This window comes from Cebus imitator, unplaced genomic scaffold, assembly GCF_001604975.1.
Source record: "Cebus imitator isolate Cc_AM_T3 unplaced genomic scaffold, Cebus_imitator-1.0 Scaffold254, whole genome shotgun sequence".
Taxonomy (NCBI): domain Eukaryota; kingdom Metazoa; phylum Chordata; class Mammalia; order Primates; family Cebidae; genus Cebus; species Cebus imitator.
The window spans coordinates 650135-669008 of record NW_016107569.1 but is presented as its reverse complement, the minus strand read 5'-3'; the positions used below and the strand labels follow the sequence as shown (position 1 = coordinate 669008).

Sequence of the window (18874 nt, the reverse complement as noted above, 5' to 3'; positions counted from 1 at the left end):
TACTTTAAAATTACATTTTATTTCTCTTTATGAATATTTGTTTTTTTTTTTTTTTTTAAAAAAGGTTCATTTTACATTTTCTTCAAGAGTCTTGTGCCTCCTGGGAAGTGCATTGGTTTGTTTCACAGTACTCTCCACGGACAGTGCTTATTGCTGGAAGGAGTGGGTGGCTGTCCACGCCAGGGCAGGGCTGGGGGACAGAAGAGGACCAGGGCCCGGGGAAGGATGCCTGGGGCCTGTGCTCCGACAGAAGGAAAGAGGCTGGGGACCAGACCGGAGCTGAGCTGAGCGTCCGCAGCCGGACCTGCAGCCTGGCTGGGGTCTTCCCAGCCCTTCTTCAGTGAGGAAGGAAGGGCGGAAAGAAAGGGTGTGGGTGAAGGTGGCTCAGGGGGCATGGTGGGCTGGGGACCGGGCATGCAGAGGGAGGGGTGCTGGCTCCCGCTTCGAGTGTTTGCACACACTCAAGAAATGTGGGTTCGGGGCTCCTTGCACCCCAGCAGCTCAGGAAGCCCCTTTCCATTCTGCTCTCTAGCCCCACCTCCAGGAAGAACCCAGCAGCTAGAGACCTGCTTCCTAAACCCCCAGGGCCCCGTCCCGCGTTAGTGCAATAAAGACCTGAGTGGAGAATCGTCTCCAGTAAATGAAAGCCGAGTCCCAGGCCCATTCCCACCATCCCCAGACCTGCAGCTGGGACCCACTGTTCCCCTAAAGGCTACTGCCTCTCCATGGCACGGCCCCCATACTAACAAAAGAGAACCTGCAGTTTCTGCGGGGAGGTCCGGCCCCCACCAAGGGCCCCCTGAGCACTGTGCCAGCCAGCAGCATCAGCCCAGTGTGTGCCAGCACAGCCTCCTGGCACGAGCTGGGCCCAGAGACTGACGGCAGAGACTGAACGGGCATTAAGCACCCCTTGAATAAACATAGCAGCCCGTGGACAAAGGGGCGGGGCAGGAACCTCGGTGCCCACACTGTCCCACGCCGTCACAGAGACTCCTACAAGTGGCTCATCTGCAGCAGAAATGGATTATTTTTCTAAATGGACGGTTTTCTGTGCTTGATAATTATTAGGCTGAGAGCAGGTCCCGGGGCGGGGTGGGGGGTAGCTGTGGGTTTGGCAAGCTGGAAGGAACGTGGCTTCAGCAGAATGTCCCGTTAGCCCCTGCCAGCAGCTACTTAGAACCCTGGCACAATGGGTCAGGACTAAGCATGGCCTGAGGCTCCCGAGGCCTGGGACCGAGGGAGAGCAGGTCCCAGGGATGGGCTTCCCAATGTCTGTCCTCACCTGACGCTGTCTGCTGTGCCATCCCAGCCTCCAGAGTGGCTCTGACCCCTCTCAACCATGGGCCAACTCAGCCCTCCCAGCCCTTGACCAGGACAGGAGGCAGAGGCTCGGCTGATGGCCTCCCAAGACTGCCCTATAGCTTGGGTACCTCCCACCTCATCACTGTGGCAGAACCTGACTGCACCCTCCCCCTGCCCCGAGGACCTGGGACGGGTGCCCCCTGAGATCAAGCCCTGTCTTGGCCCCTTTACAGTACACTAGAGCCCAGCCAGCCATAGGGGCCGGGGCCTGCCCCATTCAAGTCTTAAAATCCCTGCAAGAGGGGACGTGAATGCCTTCCTTACCTTTGAGACTAACAGTGAGACTGTGTCTTGGTGGTACGGGTGACCAGCCCCCAGGCACCGGGGACCAGTGTGGATGGAGAAAGATAAAGCCAAATACCTGGAGGGATGGACCAGGGACCCAACTGGGGGTAGGTCCTGAGGACTGTGAGGGTGAAAATCCCCTGGGCTCACAGGAGCCTCCCCCTCTCCTGGAGCCGCCCATGGGAAGTTAAGGCTGCTGGGAAAGGAGAGGGGAGAAAAGGCCAGGCCGTTGGCGGGGCCACCCCACCAGAGATCACAGCCCCTCTCCGTAGGTGGGGGATGCGACCTAGGGGTGGGGGAGAGAAGGGGCTGTTCAGGCAGAGGCTGCCTGTGGTTTTGTTTCTGCCAAAAAGAAAGAGTGAGCAGCTGGTTTCAGCTCTAAATGCCCCTCCCGACCCTTCTCCCAAGACAACGGGACGAAGGTCTCAAGAGAACCTCACAGGCGACCCCACCCCTCCCTCCACCTCTGGCAGAAGAGGAAAAGTCTGGTAGAAAAGAAATCCTGCTTTCTGTCTCCGATTCATTTTCTTCCTTGAAATTCAGCTTAAGGCAAAAGTTTGGCAAAGCAAGTCTACATAAGGCCGCATGATGGGGGACGGGGACCTGGGGGGAAGGCCGGCCAGGGCCACAAATCGGCAGCAGTGCGGATCTGTCTCTTTGATCGGAGCTGGGGCCTCCCTCCTGATCAGCTCCTCCTCCTCCTGCCCCTGAACCCCCAAAAGAAGAGGTTTAAAAAAACTGGAAAAAGCAGTGTTTCAGGGAATCTGTGACAAGTGAGCGACTGAAACTGTGAGAAAAAGGAGAGGAAAGGAGACCAGAGGTGACCCTGAGGGCACACGTGGGGTCTGTCTGTCCTGCTTGGGTCTCCCCTCTCCCTGAAAGGAAGCAGATGCCGAGAGCCGGGGAGGCCTTCCCGGGGGCATCAGCACGGTGAGACCCGCCCGCTGGAGAAGGTAGAATGGTTGTATCTTGCTGAATGACTGAAGAGAACGTCTGCGTTTTGTTTTCAGTGGTATTATTATTCACAAGTCTAACCTGGCAGGTGGCCCTGGCTGTCACCGGTGCTTGGGTGGGATCACCACCAGCGGCTGCCCGTACTTGGGCCGCCACATGAGGACCTGAGCGTCGTTGGCATTGGGCTTGACCAGGGCACTGGGTGGGATGGGCTCGTTCTTGCTCAGGATTTTGGGCTGGTCCTGGGCGATGGGCTCCCGCAGCCGGGCGCGCTGGCCCAGGGGCCGGTTGGGGTTGACCTCGATGCTGAGCTGCATGCGCCAGTGCAGCGTCTGCAGGATGATCATGTCGTTGGTGGACGTGTTGGTGGCCACCAACCAGGTGGTGAAGCTCTGGTCCCGGTGGATGTTGGTGAGCTTGGCCACGTTGCTTTCGCTGATGGGCACGGCCCACGTGACGCTGGGGTAAAAGTTGTCGTTCATGCTGATAATGAACTTGGAGTCCCTCTTGGTGGGGCCCACGATGGTGCAGGTCTCCGTGGTGTTGCCGTACCAGGGGTAGTTCACCCCGTCCGAGTCACTGATGGCTTGGATCTTGCCCTCCTGGAGGTCGGGGAGCTCCCAGCTGGACCTGAGGACAGGGAAGGCCAGTTCACTCACTTGGTCACTCAAGCAAGGCTTTCTGTGTCCCCCTCGCAGGCCAGGGGCTGTCCCGGGCCCTGAGGATGGAACGGACCCAGAAGACCACCCAGTCCCCTTTGATATTCTGGGGGCAGGGGTCATCATCGCTGCTGTTACAATCATAACCCTCAGACAGAAGAGAGTGGCCCGCCTGGCCCAAGTTGCTCTGGAGACATACAGACCCACACTCCCACGTGGCGGTGGGTACAGTGGCATCTGGGACCCACTCCAGGGTACAGGGCCCCCTACAGGTTCACAGACAACCTTTCCATGAAACCCCTCCCTGTGGATACAGAAAGCAAAGTGGTGGGCTGGGGGTGGAGAGCGAGGCCACATTTTCCTAAGGACATTTGGCCAAGTGATGGGGCCTGGGACCCAGGCACCTGTTTCCACCAAGGTACCTGTTAACAGGGAAGCTCAGGACACCCTGCAGCCACTGCGCCTTCCGCTCACCTACATATACAGCGGGTACTCCCAGGAACAAGCTACTGTTAAAAATCCAGTCCTGGCTGGGCGTGGTGGCTCCCACCTGTAATCCCAGCACTTTGGGAGGCTAAGGAGGGTAGATCACAAGGTCAGGAGTTTGAGACCAGCCTGGCCAACACAGTAAAATCCTCATCTCTACTAAAAATACAAAAATTAAGGCCGGGCGCGGTGGCTCAAGCCTGTAATCCCAGCACTTTGGGAGGCCGAGGCGGGTGGATCACAAGGTCAAGAGATCGAGACCATCCTGGTCAACAAGGTGAAACCTCGTCTCTACTAAAAATACAAAAATTAGCTGGGCATGATGGTACATGCCTGTAGTCCCAGCTACTCAGGAGGCTGAGGCCGGAGAATTGCTTGAACCCAGGAGGCGGAGGTTGCGGTGAGCCGAGATCGTGCCATTGCACTCCAGCCTGGGCAACAACAGCAAAACTCCGTCTCAAAAAAAAAAAAAAAATACAAAAATTAGCAGGGTGTAATGGCAGGTGCCTGTAGTCCCAGCTACTTGGGAGGCTGAGGCAGGAGAACTGCTTAAACCCGGGAGGTAGAGGTTGCGGTGAGCTGAGATTGTGCCACTGCACTCCAGCCTGGGTGACAGAGCAAGACTCTGTCTCAAAAAAACAAAACAAAACAAAACAAAAACACTCCCAGACGCGGTGGCTCACACCTGTAATCCGAGCACTTTGGGAGGCCAAGGCAGGCAGATCACTTGACTCCAGGAGTTTGACATGATCCTGGCCAACACAACAAGACCCTACCTCTAAAAAAAGGCATTCCTGCTCCTAGAACTAATCACAATAGCTGAAAGGTGGGAGCAGTCCAAGTGTCCAATGACAGATAAATGGATAAACAAAGCATGCTATATACGTACAATGGAATGTTCCTCAGCCTTAAGAAGGAAGGACATTCCAACACAGACTACAACACGGATCAGCCTTGAGTGAAATAAGCCAGCCACAAAAGAGACACATCCTGTGTTATTCTCCTTATGTGAAGTCCCTAGCGTTGTCAAATTCAGAGACAGAAAGAAGAATGGAGGGTGCCAGGGGCTGGGGGAAAGAGGAACGGAAAGCTGATGTTTCCTGCACATGAAGTTTCAGTTTTGCAAGATGAAAAGAGCTCTGAAGATGGGTGCTGGTCAAGGCTGCACACCACCTTGAATGGACCTAATGCCCCTGAGCTATGCACTTATAAATGATTTAAATGGTCTATTTTGGCCGGGTACAGTGGATCACTTGAGGTCAGGAGTTCGAAACCAGCCTGGCCAACATGGTGAAACTTCATCTCTACTAAAAATATAAAAATTAGCTGGGCGTGGTGGTGTGTGCCTGTAATCCCAGCTACTCGGGAGACTGAGGCAGGAGAATTGCTTGAACCTGGGAGGCGGAGGTGGCAGTGGGCCAAGATCACACCATCGAACTCCAGTCTGGGTGACAGAGCCAGACCCTGTCTTAAAAAACTAATTTAAAAAATAGGCTGGGTGTGGTGGCTCATGCCTATAATCACAGCACTTTGGGAGACTGAGGCAGGCGAATCACGAGGTCAGGAGTTCAAGACCAGCCTCACGAATATGGTGAAACCCTGTCTGTAACTAAAAATACAAAAATTAGCCAGGCGTGGTGGCAGGCACCTGTAGTCCCAGCTACTCGGGAGGCTGAGGCAGGAGAATTGCTTGAACCCGGGAGGCAGAGATTGCAGTGAACCAAGATTGTGCCACTGCACTCCAGCCCGGGCGACAGAGCAAGACTCCATCTCAAAAAATAATAATAGGCCGGGCGCGGTGGCTCAAGCCTGTAATCCCAGCACTTTGGGAGGCCGAGGCGGGTGGATCACGAGGTCAAGAGATCGAGACCATCCTGGTCAACATGGTGAAACCTCATCTCTACTAAAAATATAAAAATTAGCTGGGCGTGGTGGTGTGTGCCTGTAATCCCAGCTACTCGGGAGACTGAGGCAGGAGAATTGCTTGAACCTGGGAGGCGGAGGTGGCAGTGGGCCAAGATCACACCATCGAACTCCAGTCTGGGTGACAGAGCCAGACCCTGTCTTAAAAAACTAATTTAAAAAATAGGCTGGGCGCGGTGGCTCAAGCCTGTAATCCCAGCACTTTGGGAGGCCGAGGCGGGTGGATCACAAGGTCAAGAGATCAAGACCATCCTGGTCAACATGGTGAAACCCCGTCTCTACTAAAACTACAAAAAATTAGCTGGGCATGGTGGCGCGTGCCTGTAGTCCCAGCTACTCAGGAGGCTGAGGCAGGAGAATTGCCTGAACCCAGGAGGCGGAGGTTGCGGTGAGCCGAGATTGCGCCATTGCACTCCAGCCTGGGTAACAAGAGCGAAACTCCGTCTCAAAAAATAAAAATAAATAATAATAATAATAATAATACTAAATAAATAAAATGGTCAATTTTATAATATGCTACATAGGTTTTACCACAATTTTTAAAATGCATTCCCCTACTTATGCATCATAAAATGGTAGCAGTTAGCAAAATTGGGGCCGCTATAGGAGGAATGATTAGGAACATGATTTTGCTAATGCTGTTCATTTCATTGAAAAGCTCACTCATTAGAGTAGCAGCTTCCTAGTGGGCACCTCCTGCCCAGCCCCGGAGCACCCACCCAAATCAGGAACCTGCAGGCAGCTCAGACCTCACTGTCCGGAAGTACCCAGCAACTCCTAAGATCTGGGGCCCCACAGCTACAGGCAGGATGACAACGGGGTGAGCCTGCTCATTCAGTCCCCCAGCACGGATGGAGACAGGGTTCAGGGTCTTTTTGTCCACGGGGGCCTAGTCTTCTGTTTCAGAAGGAAACGCCCACTCTGTCCAAACTCAGTGCTTACGCTTGCGGAAAAGATTTCCAGTTGTTTGGTTTTTTAAGGCAGAAGCAAACTGGCATAAGGAACCCTGCTTTGGCCTTGTCCCCTTTCATTTGCAAAGAGCTGAAGGCCAGGTTTGGGGGAGTGGGGCTGAACAGCAGAACGGCCCCCCTCTTCTTGACCCCAGCCTTGAGTTTCCTTTCTTTCCCCAGCCCTGACACTCCCAGGTCCTGGCTCAGACACAGACAGGTGAGAAGCCTCCCAGGCTGGCAGACAGCACTGTGTCACGCAGGACGTGCATGGACCAGGGCCAGGCCAAATCAGCACCAGGCTGCGTGGATCCCTCCACCTGCAGAGTGCAGTCAAGGGTACAGCTCAGGGGCACCTGCAGCAGCCCAGGGTCCACTGTCAGCCCTGGCTACTTGCTCTGTGGTCTGGTCACAGACGCACTGGGCCTCCACTGTCTGATCAGCAGCCCTCGGACAATCCACCGCCGTCTGCCTGCCAGGTTTTGTGATGTTAAATGCATTGATACTCACTGCCTGGTGCAGCCAACAGCAGTCGGTGGAAGCTTCTGGAGACCCTTTGAGGGTTATGGTGGCATCAGCAGTTACAGGTGTGCCTCTCCCAGACCAGGTAGCCCTGATTTGACCTGAAGCCTTTTTTTTCAGATGGAGTCTCACTCTGTCACCCAGGCTGGAGTGCAGTGGTGTGATCTCTACCTCCTAGGTTCAAATGATTCTTCTGCCTCACCCTCCTGAGTAGTTAGGACCACAGGCAGGTACCACCGCACCCCGCTAATTTTGCATTTTACTAGAGACAGGGTTTCACCACTTTGGTCAGGCTGGTCTCAAACTCCTGACCTCAGATGATCCGCCCGCCTCAGCCTGCCAAATGCTGGGATTACAGGCATGAGCCACCGCCCCAGATGAATTATTTTTATATGAACTTCCTTCTCTTAAATTTCTACTCAGTTTTTTAATGCTTTTTGCTTGCCTGCCTTTTTTTTTGATTACAGATTTTGTTGTTTTTTTTCTTCTTGTTTCTTCTTTGTACTTATTGGGGATTTAAACATTCTTTTTTTTTTTTTTTTTTTAGAGGGGGTCACACCCTGTCACCAGGCTGGAGTGCAGTGGCGCAATCTTGGCTCACTGCAATCTCCACCTCCCAGGTTTAAGCAATTCTCCTGCCTCAGCCTCCTGAGCAGCTGGGACTACAGGTGTACGCCATCATGCCTGGCTAATTTTTTGTATTTTAGTAGAGATGGGGTTTCACCATGTTGGCCAAGATGGTCTCGATCTCCTGACCTTGTGATCTCCCCACCTCAGCCTCCCAAAGTGCTGGGATTACAGGTGTGAGCCACGGCGCCTGGCCGGGACTTAAAACATTCTAATTATGTTCTGTTAATAGTTGTCCTTGAAATTTCCCAATTATTTTGAATGTAAAAGTCTAAAGTTAAGCAATGTCTTAACCACCTTTCTCCTTTTTTTTTTTTTTTTTTTTTTTGAGATGGAATCTCGCTCTGTCACCCAGGCTGGAATGCAGTGACGCAATCTTGGCTCACTGCAACCTCTGCCTCCCGAATCCATCTCCTGCCTCAGCCTCCCAAGTAGCTGGGATTACAGGAACCTGCCATCACGCCTGGCTGATTTTTGTTTGTTTGTTTTGAGACAGAATTTCACCGTGTTGCCCAGGATGGAGTGCAATGGCATGATCTTGGCTCACTGCAACCTCCGCCTTCCGCGTTCAAGTGATTCTCCTGCATCAACTTCCCAAGTAGCTGGAATTATAGGCATGCACCACCATGCCTGGCTAATTATTTAGTAGAGACAGGGTTTCACCATGTTAGTCAGGCTGGTCTCCAACTCTCCTGACCTCAGGTGATCCACCCATCTCGGCCTCCCACAGTGCTGGGATTACAGGTGTGAGCAACCATGCCCAGCCTAATTTTTGTATTTTTTTAGTAGAGACAGGGTTTCATCATGTTGGCCAGGCTGGTCTTGAACCCCTGACACTTCAGGTGATCGCCCGCCTTGGCCTCCCAAAGTGCTGGGATTATAGGTGTGAGCCACTGCGCCCGGCCCTAAAGAACCTGAGATTTTCAATGTGGTGACAGCAGACCCTTAAACCACGCTCAGGGCCCTTCTGAGTGCAGGCCCCAGGCAGCTGCCCAGTCTAGGAGGCCAGCAGGCTGTTCGCCTCCACAGCCGTGGGCAGAGGCAGCTAAGGCCGCCTGTCACATTCCCGTCCTCCTAGGTGTGGGACCCCACAGGCTGGAACTCAGGCATCAGAATGCTTCTGGGGCTGAAGTGGCCTCCTCAGCCTCTTGCAGCGTCCCTGTCCTGACTCCCATCGTCACCCACCCAACAAACATCTGCAGGGCACCTGCCTTCAACACGCCATGAAGCCCTGATGGGTGGACAGAGCTACTGTTCTGGTGAGCAATGGGGAGGCCTGTGTCGCCGGGACACTGCATCATCCTGGACTCCCCCTTGAACCTCCAGGCTGTGCCCCTTCTCCTCCTCTGCCTCCAGCCTGGCCTTGCCCCTCCCTGGTCTCCCAGCCTCCTGCAATCTGTTCCCCTCCCAGAAGCAGCCTGAGGGATCTTCTAAAAACACAAATCCGATTGCATGGTTCCAACCCTGTTAAACAGACCATGACTCCCCTATGCTCTTAAAACTGATCCAATTGAAGCCCGGAGCCCTGCGTGCGTGCACACATGCACGTGTACACACACGTCCTCCCTGGGCTCCAGGGCCCCCAGCCATTCTCAGCTGCTGCAGTGGCCATCCTCCCCCCTCTCAGGCCCTTCTGGGAGCAGTGTCATCCTCATCCTCCACCTCCCCTTCCTCCTCTTCGCCTCGTTCATAGCTGCTCATTACTCAGCTCTGCAGCCACCACCCCAAAGAAGCCCGCCCAGACCCTCCACATGGGCCAGGTGCCCCGGTATTCAATGCTACTGGATCTCGTCCCGCTGCCCCGTGGCCCATGCATGAGGATGATTAAATACTGACACGCTCATTTGCTACCAGTCTGTTCCCCAGACACACCACGAGGCCATGAGGGCAGGGCCAGGCCTGCCTCACCCATCACCATGTATCTGGGGTGTATCACAGCACCTGGCCCAGCTCGGGCACCATCAACGTCTGTGGCTGGAATCAGTGACTGTCAGTGGCATGCTGGGTCTCCCCTAAAACCCACAGAGCGCCTCTGTGAAGAGCTCAGGGCCCCCAAAATTGCTCTGAGCTTCTGCTAATCCTGCAGGGCTGCAGCTGCAAGAGCCACTCACTGGATGGTCACCTTAGCAGATGGTGACAGCTGGTGCAGTGAGCACAAGGGCTGCACTGGGCACCACACCTCCCTAGAGCTGGGGCTGTCAGGTGCATTTTATAGAGGAGACTTAGGGCAGTTAGAGGCCAGGTCCAAGGTCACACAACTGGGAAGTAACTGGGCCAAGGCCCCCAACCTGACCCAGTTCTCCCCCACCAGGCTCTAATGGAATCTAAGCGATCCTCTCACCTCAGCCTCCCAAGATGCTGAGATGAGCCACCGTGCCTGGCCTAATCTCCTTTTTGCAACCTCAACTATGGGAGTCTAAGGCTGGAGGTGAGGGGCCATCACTTGAACCCAGGAGGTCAAGGCCTGCCGGGGTAACAAAGCAAGAGCTCCTCACCTGTATGAAAAACTTAAAAATTACCCAGGCGTGGTGGCACATCCCTGTACTCCCAGCTACCCGAGAAGCTAAGGTGGGAGGACTGCTTGAGACCAGGAGTTCAAGGCTGCAGTGGGCGAGGACTGCGCCGCAGCACTCCAGCCTGGACAACAGAGTGAGACTGTCTCTAAAAGAAAAAAAAGGCCAGGCGCGGTGGCTCACGCCTTTAACTCCAGCACTTTGGGAGGCCGAGGCAGGCGGATTGCCTGAGGTCAGGAGTTCAAGACCAGCCTGGACAATATGGTGAAACCCCTCTCTACCAAAAATACAAAAATTAGCCGGGCACAGTGGCTCGTGCCTATAATCCCAGAGGACTCGCTTAAACCTGGGAGGCAGAGGTTGCAGTGAGCCGAGATCATGCCACTGCACTCCAGCCTGGGCAACAGAGTGAGACTCCATTTCAAAAAAAAAAAAAAGAAGTGTATCAAGTGAAAACTGAAAGCACCTACCTCCCCGTGTGCCCCACACACTCTGGTAAACATCCTTTGAGACCTTGCTCTCTGCATACACACAGGATATGTTCCCAACCTTCAGTGTTTTCTTTTTAACAAAAATGGGTTACTACCCTACAGACTGTTTAATGTCTTTAAACAACAATGTAATAACAATGTATCATTTTCCCATGTGGAAGTATCTATAACTCTACCTTGGCCTCAGCGCCTGTGGCCCTGCCTCAGAGTCTGCACTGCAGACAGACTGCAATTTCACTCCCTGCTGAAGGGCCCTTGAGTTGTTCCTGGCTTTTTGCTATTAGGAGCTGTGCTGGAGTTAACATCCTCACATGTGCATGTTTTTTCCTTTTTTTTCTTTCTTTGAGTCAGTCTCGCTCTGTTGCCCTAGGCTGGAGTGCAGTGGTGCGATCTCGGCTCACTGTGATCTCCACCTCCCAGGTTCAAGTGATTCTTGCACCTCAAGCGATTCAGTCCTCCGAGTATCTGGGATTACAGGCATGCACCACCACGCCCAGCTAATTTTTGTATTTTTAGTAGAGATGGGGTTTCTTCATGTTGGCCAGGCTGGACTCGAGCTCCTGACATCAGGTGATCCGCCCACCTTCGTCTCCCAAAGTGCTGGCATTACAGGTGTGAACCACCACGCCCAGCCCATGTGCATCTTGATGTGTTGCTTCTCCCGTTCACATGATCACTAATTCACTTGTTCAATAGATTATTTTTCTGGATGCCTCTGATAACACGCAGGCCCTGAGCTAGGGGCACAAGGTTTCTGCAAAAGGCTCTAAAATTACAGGCTGGAAGTGCTTACTCAGACCTGTAATCCCAGCACTTTGGGAGACTGAGGCGGGAGGATCACTTGAGGTCAGGAATTCAAGACCCTCGTCATCGTGTTGAAACCCCGTCTCTACTAAAAATACAAAAAAAAAAAAAAAAGCCAGGTGTGGTGGCAGGTGCCTGTAATTCCCAACTACTCTGGAGGCAGAGCCAGGACGATCGCTTGAACTCAGGAGGCAGAGGTTACAGTGAGCCGAGATCGTGCCACTGTACTCCAGCCTGGGCGACAAGAGTGAAAATCCATCTCAAAAAAAAAAGTACAGCTGGGCACGGTGGCTCATGCCTGTAATCCCAACACTTTGGGAGGCCGAGACAGGCAGATCACTAGGTTAGGTGTTCAAGACCAGCCTAACCAAAACGGTGAAACCCCGTCTCTACTAAAAATAACAAAAATTAGCCAGGCATGGCGGTGGGCACCTGTAATCCCAGCTATTCAGGAGGCTAAGGCAGGAGGCAGGGGTTGCAGTGAGCCCAGACTGCACCACTGCACTCCAGCCTAGGCAAACAGAGCGAGACTCCGAATCAAAAAAAAAGTACAACCACCAACCTCAAAGACACGCACATGTGAATGGTAACAGGCACAGCCAAGCTCACCTCTCAGCATCCTCGCCTGCCTCAACTGTCCTCCCACAAACAGGTAAGGATGCCCCCCTCCCCTGAACACCGGGCACAACTGATCTTTTTCATTTCACCCAACCCTGATCAGCAAAACAAAGGACGTCAGTATGTAACTTCCCTGATTACTACAGCTGTGGAGTGCCGCCTCGCACGTCTCTGGGAGCAGCCAATGTTTGTTTCCAGTGGATGTTTCTTTGGAAAGTGGATGAGGGCTGCAGTGATTGCTTGGCCGGGGCTGGTCCTGGGGGAGTTCTTGTTAGGCTGGGCCATCCCCCCTACTTCCTCCCACCCCAAAGCCTTGAAACAAGGACTTCCCTCTCCCACCCACCCCACCCTTGCCTCCGCCAGGGCCCAGCAGATGGGGGAGGCCACCTTCCGGTTACAGAGAGGAAGCCTCTTCCTCAATTGTTCTTTGCACAACTGAAGCTCAGGGCCCGGCTTCAGGAAGAGGCCACGTGGTCAACAGGGACATTCCTTCATGGCCTGTCCCCAGATCTGCTGGCGCTGAGCAAGACTGCTCAGGCAAGCAGCTTCAGGTCTTAGATGCTGCGGCCACATCATAAAATGACGCCCTCCTGAGCTCCTGGGGAGGACGCTGGGAGACAGCAGGTGGAAAGGGGCCCAAGGCAGCCATTCTCAGCGTCATCCCAGCAGGGCTGGGTGGTACCCAGCGGTCCCTCCAACCCTGCCCTGTCCTTTCCCACCAGCTTTTTTGTTTTTTGAGATGGGGTCTCACTGGAGTGCAGTGGTATGATCACAGCTCACTTGCAGCCTCAATGTCCCCAGGCTCAGGTGATCCTCCCACCTCAGCCTCCCAAGTAACTGGGATGACAAGCACATACCACCATGCCTGGCTAATTGTTTTGTGTCTTTTGTAGGGACAGGGTTTCACTGTGTTGTCCAGGCTGGTCACTGGCCTTCCGTAACACAGTGACGGCACATGTTTTGACCAGAAAGACCCTCAGAGGTTTCATGATCCAAGGCACTCATGCTAGAGAAAGCTATCTGAAACCCAGAGAAGGGATAATGTACCAATAGCAACAAGACTGCCTCCTTTCCGCTGACTCTGACAGGCACCGTGTAATGAATAAGACGTTATCAGTAATTATGATTGACAGCTGCCATATATTGAGTGCTTGGTATACCTGAGGTGCTGAACTAAGCTCTTATCATCACAACCCTATGGGGGAGGACTCATATTCCCATTTCATAGATGGGAACAGTGGGGCTTGGAAAGGTTAAGAGGCTGGCCCAAGGTTTGGGAGCTGGGGTTCCCACCCTTCTACACATGGGCATGGGGCAGTGTCCCTGTCAACCCAAAGGTTCTATCTGAGCTGCTTCCCTGCCTCCCTGCCCAGTCTTTCCTGTGGCAGAATCCTGAGCCATACACTGCCCCTGGTCTTGGCCTTGGCCGTGGCTGTGGGCCACGTTCCTAGGGGGCTCCAGAGAAGGGCAAACCAGGGACAATGTGGAACTTCTCCCACACAGGCGAGAAATTGTGACTTGTCATTTTGGAGACTCTGTACCAGCTGACAGGTGGCAGTTGAGGAACTGCGGGGGCCGGGCTGTGGAGGCAGGTGTCTCCAACAATTTGGAAGGGGGGGTGGGGGGGGTTGGCTTTTAAAGTGATGTGGGTTGGACCCAAAGCCATATAGAAACCTCTCATGCTGGCACAGAGAAACTCACCCTTTGCCAGCTCTGTCTGTAAAAGTCAGCATATTATTGAGGTGGTTTTTTTTTTTTTTTAATTGTTCCATTTCAAATATTTCAAACGCAGAATGTCATTCTAAAAAGTTATCCTCCTGGCTTAGGGATTAATTTTAAGCAGGGATAACGTTTGGGGGTATTATGGATTTTGGTTAAGTATTTGGAATTAACATTTTGGATACAAGCCCATTTGTGAAGAATGGAAGCCCTAACCTAGCTCCTGCTACCTGGCCGTCCCTTCCCCGGCCGCAAAGCACAGGGCCTGGCTTTCGTTTTAAGGATTTGAATTGTCTGGGTCTGAGTCCAGCTGTTCTCCACTAAGTGTGATTTCACACCCCCTCCCGTTAAGTCTGGCCGTGCCGTGCCGGGGACATGACTGATTGTCACAGCTTGCAGGGATGTGCTCCTGGCATGGAGTAGGTAGAGGCCAGGGATGCTGCCCGGCCCCCTGCCATGCACAGGACACCCCCCACCCGCACAAAGAATTACAGGACCCTGGGCCAGGCAGAGCAGAGGGACAGCTCTGGGCTGGTTGGGGTTCCTGGTCACCTCAACCACTGTTCCCTTTCCTTCATGCCACGAGGCTTAAAAACTTGGAAAATGGAAGTCACCACAGGAGGCCTGGGGCAAGGGAGACAGGAAGGAGGTTTTAAATCCCACCAAAGACTGGGTGTGTTGGCTCACACCTGGAATCCCAGCCCTTTGGGAGGCTGAAGTGGGCCAATCACCTGAGGTCAGGAGTTTGAGACCAGCCTGGCCAGCGTGGTAAAACTCTGCCTCTACTTAAAAGCCAAAAATTAGCCAGGCGTGGTGGTGTACACCTGTAATCCCAGCTACTCCAGAGGCTGGGGCAGGAGAATCACTTGAACCTGGGAGGCAGAGGTTGAAGTGAGCCAAGATTGGCACCACTGCATTCCAGCCTGGGCGCCAAGAGTGAGACTCTGTCTCAAAAAAAAATTTTTTTTTAAATTATAAATAAATAAATAAATCCCACCTAAATGCTTCTATTTCCATTCACCAAGGAGCTGAAGCAAGGCCACATCCTGGCCTTCTCCATGAGCCCTTTGAGGGTGCAGGTTGAATCCGGGGCTCTGTTCTTTGCCAACTCAGCCCCTTAGGACGATTCTGTTGACTACTAATAAGTATTCGGCAGCCACCTCGTCTACTTCTGAGCCACAGGACACTCACCCACACTGAGTGAATCCTCACAGATGCCTATGGGAAGTTCTCACCCTCACAGACAGACACCAAATGGAACCCCTGAGGCTGTCTGGCTGAAGCCTGGGGCCAGGATGCGTGAACCCTTCTGCCCATCTGCTCCAAGCCGCCCCTCCCAGGGAGCCTCCGACTCCATCCTGTCCCTGGGGCTGGTCCTATCCCAACTGGGATTACACAGCCAGTGCACCCAGGGAGAATGAACTGGGTGGGACACAGAGGCTCCCTGCAGAGGAGTCCCCAGAGCGAGTGGGAGCAAAGAGAAACGTCAGGGGCAGAGGGAGAGCAAGGAAAATGGCCTGGAGCTACTTTAAAATGCAAGCGCTTCGTGCCTTACATGGCTTTAAAAAGTTTTAAACTCAGGAAGTGGGCCCTACGTGACAGAGAAAGACTTGGGCTGGGGAGAAAATTCGATATATGGTGTGGTTGATATCTGTCCTAATTCTGTAGTTTTAGCCACTTCTGTCTGACAGAATAACAGTCACAATGACAACACCGCTAAGGACGATCCCCATCCCATCAGTGCCTGCAGTTAAGTACTCACCGCGAGCTTGGCGCAGGGCTGACTGCCTGGCAAATTTGGTTGGCTCGAGTGACTCTCACAATAACCCATGGGGAAGGGGCTATTCCCAGCCCCAGTTTGCAGATGTGTAAAGTGAGGCTCAGAGCAGTAAGGGGACTTGCCTAAGGTCACACCCTGGAAAGTGGCAGAGTCTGGCCTCCCACCCGGATCTGCCTAGGAAGTCATGAGGACTGGCCCAAGGAGAGCAAGGTAGTCTCAGGTCTGAGTGTGAGGCCTGGCTCCAGCCACATCACCCACACCTAATCAGAGTCACCAGATGGAGAACAAGTCCTGGGCAAGACATGGGAAGCCCATACGCAGAGATGGGGAAACTGAGGCTTGGAGTCTGTACCTCGGGCCAAGCCTGTTGCCTTCCCACCTCGAGCAGCACCAATCTCGTTAGAATTTAGTTCCCACTAATGCTCACATTTTTCCAAGTTCAGAAGAACCCACTGGCTTCCCTACCCGTTCTAGGGAAGAAACTAGGCTTAGCCCAAAACCCCTAGGAAAACTTTTGTTTCTACAACTGTCCTGGATGCCTTCAAAGCCCGAGGAGGTTTCTGGGCTTAAGGGTTCTTAGAAAAGGTCCTCACTGCATAACTAAGAATCATGTTTCCCTGCTTAGAATAGAAAGGCAGCCCCCTGCCTGAACTGGATTACGGTACTAGCTGCTCTTGAGACGCAAAGGGCTTGGCACAGAAATCAGGCTGGTGGAGAAGGCCGGTGACAGCCTTCAGATGTGCCCCCCATCCACCTCTGGGATGGTCACAGTCACACCCTGGGTTTAAGGGTTACTGTGATCCTCGTGTTTCCTTTAGAACTTCGGAATCATTAAGTGGAGAAGCCATGAGGCCTCGTGTCCTGCCATCCCCCACCCCTCTCATTTACAAGTGGCCCACGAGGTTCTCAAATCAAGTGATAAATTCCAATTCCTGAGAAATTCTCCTCTCTTTTCCCCACTTGCAAGACCGGGAAGTGACGCTGCAGAGTGGACACCGAGAGAGGCTCTGGGAGTGTCCACAGCCAGTCACGGGCCCTGTGGCCTGGCTGCCCCCCGAGGCCTCCCTGGCTCTCTCCAAAGGGTCTTCATGCTCAGAAACAGCTATTTTCACTGCCTCTGTCTTAGGGTGATGCTTCAGGTTAATTCACTTTCCCAACTCTGTCTAAATGGAGCCCTTTCCACCCCGGGGACGGCTTTCTCTGGGGTCAGGAGGCAGGCCAGGAAAGGAGACCGAGGGTCCCAGTGTCTCCACCGGAACCTCCAACACCCTAGGCACACTCTGGAGATGGAGCTGGGGCTGCAGAGAAGAGGCTTCTCTTTGCTGTTCCTGTTAGGGCCTCGCCGGAGGGACACTGGAGTCGTCTGCATAAAGGGGCCTTCTGCCTTGGAGACAGAAAGTGCTACCCTGTGAAACAAATCCAGCTTTTAAAACTAACTGTGCTCTCAAACAGCGCCGCTTGGAACAGCGAAGCACTCCCCCAGGTTCTCGAATACACTTGAAGCCGCCAGAAAGATCACTGAGGCCCAATCGCAAAGCCCAGAACACACAGGTCCGGGAGTTGCAGTGGGCCTGAGGGTTTGCCCTGAGCTCCCACAGAGCCAGGGCCTGGAGAGCAGCCCTGTAGCCTCTCTGGTGACCCCTGATGGCACCACCACTCCCCAGGCGGACGGCACACTTGCTTTGCCAGGGAACACTGGGAGTGATGTTCCTCTGCTTTCTCGGCATCCTGCAGGGAAGGACACAGGAACCCCGGGGAAGCAGTGGCAGGGTAGGGTGCAGGGCCATGACCCCAGTCTGGATCCACAGGCAAACCCTTCAAGGAGCCACCCGGCCAAGGAGGCCACCTCCATGCCTGCCTAAAGCTTCCCCCTGCCTCCATGGTATCTCCACCTTCCCCCCCACCTATGGGCCACCACCAGGCCTCCAAGCTCGGCCACCCCTAGCAGTCCCCCAACCCCAGAGCTGACTGCCAGCCGTACTCACATGCCCTGCTCGCCATACTGATTGTAGAACTCCATGTGGCTGCACGCCTGGATCCAGCCAACGATCCAGGTCTCCTTCTTGGGGATGGGCGGCATGATCACCTGGGCCGAGGCCCGGAAGTGGGGTGTCCGGTAGCGGAGCACCACGCTGGAGGACTCATCGATGCTGGTGGGGACCGGGTCGATGGAGGCTTTCACATCAATCACCGTGATCCCTTCCCGGAAGACCCTGGCTTTGCCTCCGATGCTCTGAATACAGCCCATGGCACACAGGAGTGCTCTGATCTCCAGGGAAGGCCAGCAGTCACAGAGAGAACCAGGCATTGAAAGGACGTAGGCTGCAGGACCCAGCGCAGACGGCGCTGCTCTCCAATCTCAACTCTCAAGACCGTTATCCATAGGATAGAAAACTCACTGAGTAGAGGGGGATTGCATATATCACTACCGCGGCCTGTTTATAAATAAGGATTCTGCTGCATTTCAAGAGCCCTGGGCTCGCTCTTCTCCTCGCAGTGGACAAAAATCACCGATATTCTTTGGGTTAAAAAAAGAAAAGTTTGGAGTTTAATGAATAGTCATGTCGCTCTGACATCCAGCCCTTCTGTGCCTCACACGCGGGGACGGCAGCTCGCAGACTCTCCCTGAAGTCTTCGGAGGAAGCAGGCGAGCGCCAGCAGATCATAAATAAGGAAGGCTCCGTCCCCGCGCGGTCGCGCCACCCTCGCTGCAGAAGCGCGACTTCCTGCCCTCCGGCCTTCCGCACGCGCTCCCTCCGGACCCAGCACCCGCACCCGCCCGGCGCGGCGGAGTCAATTGCAGAGCAGTTTCTGTCCACCCGGCCGAGGTCCCGGCGCGCTCGGAGCGAGCGCCGACCCGCGGTTTCCAGGAGGGCTTCCAGGAGGCGAGCTCCGGGCTCGGGCCGCTCGCCGGTGCCGGGGGAGTGCGACGCAGGTCCCCGTCTGCGCCCACTCGCGGGTGCGGGCGGGACGCCCCCACGCGGGCGCGCCGGTGTCGCCTCGCCGCTGTCGCCTCCGGCCGCAGCCGCCTGCTTCGCCGCAGCCGCCGAGGACCTGGTGGGAAGTGGAAGGGACAGTGCGTCAAGGCCCGCCTCAAAGTTGTACCGAACTTTGCTGCGGGGGGCGCGCGGGGGTGGCGACGCGTGTGCGCCGGGCGCGGGCTGCGGAGCTGACGGCGCAGCTC

General features: G+C 54.3%; 1 protein-coding gene across 1 annotated transcript; it reads right to left on the bottom strand.

Moving 5' to 3' along the window:
• On the bottom strand, positions 1-18177 carry FAM78A (family with sequence similarity 78 member A). The gene is made up of 2 exons (XM_017499052.2): positions 17676-18177; positions 1-3231 (listed from the first exon to the last, which is right to left on the bottom strand). The coding sequence occupies exons 1-2, from the start codon at positions 17996-17998 to the stop codon at positions 2703-2705; spliced, it is 852 nt and encodes a 283-aa protein (XP_017354541.1). The 5' UTR covers positions 17999-18177; the 3' UTR covers positions 1-2702.
• Positions 18178-18874: the final 697 nt, after the last annotated feature.

Excerpts from the sequence above, each read along its gene's own strand:
- FAM78A (XM_017499052.2), bottom strand. The coding sequence starts at position 17,998 with ATGCCTGGTTCTCTCTGTGACTGCTGGCCTTCCCTGGAGATCAGAGCA. Across the intron at positions 3,232-17,675 it reads CAGTATGGCGAGCAGGGCAT|GTCCAGCTGGGAGCTCCCCG; the intron begins GTGAGTACGGCT and ends CCCTGTCCTCAG.